The sequence below is a fragment of the Gossypium arboreum genome, chromosome 8 (genome assembly GCF_025698485.1).
Source record: "Gossypium arboreum isolate Shixiya-1 chromosome 8, ASM2569848v2, whole genome shotgun sequence".
Taxonomy (NCBI): Eukaryota; Viridiplantae; Streptophyta; class Magnoliopsida; order Malvales; family Malvaceae; genus Gossypium; species Gossypium arboreum.
The window spans coordinates 24783039-24787934 of NC_069077.1; the positions used below are offsets into that span (position 1 = coordinate 24783039).

At 33.2% G+C, this 4896-nt stretch overlaps 1 protein-coding gene across 1 annotated transcript; it reads right to left on the reverse strand.

Annotated features, from left to right (window-relative positions):
• Window positions 1-800: 800 nt before the first annotated feature.
• LOC108468018 (uncharacterized) lies at window positions 801-4438 on the reverse strand. The gene is made up of 6 exons (XM_017768870.2): window positions 4017-4438; window positions 3393-3937; window positions 3107-3299; window positions 1882-1946; window positions 1337-1547; window positions 801-1257 (listed from the first exon to the last, which is right to left on the reverse strand). The coding sequence occupies exons 1-6, from the start codon at window positions 4269-4271 to the stop codon at window positions 904-906; spliced, it is 1623 nt and encodes a 540-aa protein (XP_017624359.1). The 5' UTR covers window positions 4272-4438; the 3' UTR covers window positions 801-903.
• Between the last annotated feature and the right edge of the window lie 458 nt (window positions 4439-4896).

A 4896-nucleotide genomic window follows, 5' to 3' on the forward strand; every position in this document is an offset into this window, starting at 1 on the left:
TATATATATATATATATATATATATATATATATATATATCACAAGTATATGTTAGGAGCTCTCTAACTACATTCAAGCTTAGCATCAAGCTAACAAACGAAATTGTAAATATTGAGGTTTGAAGTTTATTACACCCCCTACGACTTTGAACACGTGGCAACATAACTAGCCGCTTGAGGAGCATTTGCAAGCAACTCTCTGCTCTCCATTGCCCGGGCAGTCATCGGATTACCAGCGTCTTGAAAGGCCTACCTTTATTCAATCTCCTGACCCATCCAAAAGGGTTCTAGCCACCGAGTTAGTAGTCCTTGCGAACAGACTACTTGTTACATCTTTTTTTGTGAACATGCCACTCGTGCCCCATGGCACCCCACTTTTCTAGTGTAAACACTCCCTCTACTATGGACATGCCCTTTAGGCCATCAAACCCTACCTAAACATAACAACCCTGTCAGGATAAATCGGCCTTCAGAACCTCCACATTCTCCTCTTTATCTCCTTCCTTATTGGTCTTCTTGTAAAAAATTCATATTTATAAGATGGCGGTTTTTAAAAAAGAATATAAACTTGAGAATATCTTATATATCTCAAGTATATATATATATATATATATTAGGAGTTCGCTTTGTTTTTCAGTTTTCGCTATTATGTATCCTGAATTGTAGTCAACATTATGGAAGATTTTGTATTTTATTCTATGTAAATTACTTTATCACCTATGTATTTAATTTTGTTAAACCAAGTTGTGAATTTTTATATTATATAAGAGATGTGCCAATGTGATTATTGCTCTATTCAACTGGGAAAAAAAAAAAGGTTTGGATGTTTTAATTAATAAAAAATCCCAAAACTAGTGCATATGACCACCTCTTGAGGTCCAAAAGTTCAGCATTTTCGTTGCTTTTAATATTGACTAAGCCAATATTGGCTTTCCCACATCTCCACTTGCCTCGTTGAATTAGCCTTTGTTTCTAGAAAGTCTTGCAGCTCTTGGGGTTCATAAGGTGGAGGCATACCGCATGGGGTTACATCGCTGGGAGACATCACCAAGGATTCTACCATTAACTTCTTCCACGTACCGGTTCTCGGGCAAGCCATTGTTTCCGAACACAGCTCGACTGATCCCGGAGGAACTGTCGGTTCGAATTTCAAGAGCTTGGCGTATTCATTTAGCAAATGAAACATGTAATCATACACATTGTCCATCTTTAGATCCTCATGTATGAATTTCCCAGCAGCCTCCCCAATTGCCTGTGCCTAAACAAATTTTAAAAATGAAAAAAAAAAAACTCCCATTTTCTTGATATATATACAAAGTTTTAGAATAAAGAAATACTTTTTTAGGATGAATGTTGCCCCATTCCACTGCAAATTTGAGAGATTTACATTTGGTGTTTTCACTAATGGGCCAATAATGCTGCAATGGTTGCATGCCTCGGATGAAGAAATCGTAGAAACGAGACCTTACATATAAGGTCATTGAATCACAAGCTAGGATATATTTTTCGCTTACAGACCACGCCCATCCTTCCGTATATATCTTATATCTGTAGCATTTAATTGAAATCAAATGGAATATAAAACATAAAATTCAAATCAGATCAATTCATCTATTTTAAAACTTTTAAAAATACAAAATTTTATATACTAATTTTAAGTTATTTTCACTAAATTAAATATAAAATATTTATTTTTATACTATAAAAAAAGTAAAGCTCATTATAAATTAAATAATAAAAAGTAAAGTTTACTTTAATTTTGAATAATCCCAATTTTTCTAACTTATAAATCGAAACACGAATCAAATAAAATCAAACCAAAACTAAAGTAAACATACCGTTTGACTTTATTTTCAATTTTCTCCATTTGTTTAATGATTACCTGTGGGTGCATTGGTCCTCTAGATTTGATTGCTTGAACCCTTGTTTAGATTCTCGGTCCCAATCCTGGAATAAAACATATAACAAAATTAACAATACAAGGACTGTATCTCTACATGGTAAAATTTCCTGATAGGTCCCTATATTATAGGTTTAGGAGCTTGATAAATTTATTTCCGCAGCTCATAGGTAAAACTGCAAAATAAGCTTAAACTTTAAAGAAAAATGCAACTTTTATAATGATACAATAAAAGAAAAGTGAATAATTTAGTTATTATCATTTAAAATTCATATTTTTTTCTTTCATCCCTATAATATTATTTTTAATATTTAAATTTACCTTTTTTCATTGAAGCACACTATATCTTATTACTTCATCCATGATCCAACACTTTTTTTTTAGTCACTTAAAAACATTGTAAATATGCTTTATCAGTTAAAGACACAAATCAATATTTTTAGTATGTAAAGTTATTTTTATTTAGAACTTTACCTTTTACCCCAATTTATAATTGTATTCATTAATTACTCTATAATATAAGGCCGGCCAAATAATTCAACCATTTGTAAATATAAATATCACCATTGAGAAATTTCCTAGATAGCCAGTATCACATCGGTGAACGCATCATTTTTATTAAAATTAGTATATTGTTATTGGTCTATTTTAGAATATTATTTTACATTTATCGATATTTTTTAATAAATATAAAATAAATGATACTGAATATATTTTAAATATAAAATATTCATTAATTATATAAAATACTTGTTAATAAACTCCATATATAAAATTCACCATTCAATAAATTTAAATTTAAATTTAACAAGGAAAAAATTCGAAGGGTGAAGTTTTTTTTTTATAAAAGAAGTTAGATGATGAGTAAGGATTTTTTTATTTTATAATCGGGTGAATTTTTGTATTATTTTTAATTTTTATATTTTAAATGTGTTTATAATCGGGTGAATTTTTGTATTATATTTTAATTTTATATTTTAAATGTGTTTACCTTTTTGACTAATACATAAATAGTATGCATCGGCGGATACTATCAGGACGAACTGGTAGATCAATACGGACTAAAATTTTCCCAATACAGAAAAGGATGTTGTTTTTTCCGCTTTAACACGGAAGCAATGCGCATCTAGCGGTGGAACACAACCGAAGGAAATTTCCATGACAGTACACATTTAGAAGGGAGAAAATGGTAAAATCTTTGACTGACCTGAACGTATAGGAGGGTGTTCCAGTTATTTTTGTCGGTAGCATTGCATTTCATAAGGTCCTTCCTGGTAGGGGCGACGCTGGGGTTCCCTCTCCAATAAGCATAAGGCACCCTTTCCTTCCACTTCCTCCTCTCGTTGCCCTTCTTTATCTCCTTCAATACATTTCTCCATGGCCTTATATTTGTCTCAGCCCTAATAACAAATTAACCATTTCACACTCTTTAGTTTCATAAACACTAGAAAGAAAAGTAATCGTATATATTTTGTAAATTAATCCATTATTACCAGCCCCAGAAGGACCAATCTGGGAACACAATGTCCAAGCTCCATTCATCAGCACAATACCGAAACAACGGCGGTGGTCGGGCATTTGGACCTTGAAAATCCCTTGAACGAACCACCGGCCGATCATCACAATCGAACATCAGCTCCAAGTCCGGCAACCTTCCAGGGTACATCCTTAGAAGCTGCAATATGCCCCACAAAGTGAACTTATCTCTGGTCTGTATCGAGTTCCTGTATTTCTCTACGTATGCTTTGCCCTTCACTATCACCAGCCTGAAATGCGCCGTCTTGCGTGCCCCCTCGATCATGTCTCGGCTGATCCCTGTCTGCTTCCAGTGCCGTAAATCTTCATGGATCCATCGGAAGAACGACGGGCATTCAACTTTTGATGTGTTCATGGGTGGAATACCGGTGGTGGTAGGATAGTCCCTCCGACATGTTTGTGTCTGGTTTTCAGTGGAACATTCTAGTGGGAACTCGGGCTTGTGTCTTGCCGTTGTTGATTTGGAACCCACGCCCATATTTTGATACGAAGCTGAAAAGGACTACATAGAAAAAAAAAAAACAGCTATAAACATACGTATACATATACATATATATAATTAAGGGTTGTGCAAGACTTACAATATCAAGCCAACCAACGGAAACCATCAGAACGGTAATGAGAAAGACAGCTATGATAGTGGAAGCCGCCGCCTTCTTGACAGGCCAACAAGGCGTATCGATAATGGGTTTTTGTAACTCCAACATGGACATAAGACAGAAACCGGTTTGATGGTTCTGATCATTATTATTGTTCCTTTTTATTCTTCCATGGATGGAGGGCTTGTCATAGTCCAATTCTTGTTTAACATAGTATTTCTTCTTTATACCTAACATTGCTAAGCTCAAAGCCCCTTCAAACTTCTCCACCTCGACCAAACCAGGATCGATCCTTTATCAGCTAATAGACCAAATTAAGAAGGGCAGGCCAAGGGTGGAATTGCATGTCGTTTTGGTTTATGTATTAAGGTCAAATGAAACTTTCTTAATGACTTTAAAAAGTTTGGTTATGTGGGGCAAGTCGAGGCTAGAGGTAAACTATAGGTTTAATTTTGTTATTAGACCCTATACTATGCAAAAATTATGGATTTAATCCTTATACTTTAATATAATCAAATTTAGTTCTGTACACTTTAAATTGATCAATTTTAGTCCTTATACTTTTTGAATTTTAAAATTTTAGTCTTGGACAAAATAGTAGAAGTTAAATTTGTTCTGTTAAATTCAATTATTAGTCTTGTATTATATGTACAGTTGTAGACTTAGCTCATATTCTTTAATTGGATCATTCTAAGTTTATATACTTTTGAAATTTTAATTTTGAAGCAAATGATAGTTGTTAATCTATTAATTAATTTATTAGTGAGTAATATGTGAAAATAATAAGTTAACATGGCATTACACAATGATATAATATGTTTGTCGCATTAAATTTTGAAAATAATAGACCTTAATTGAATGA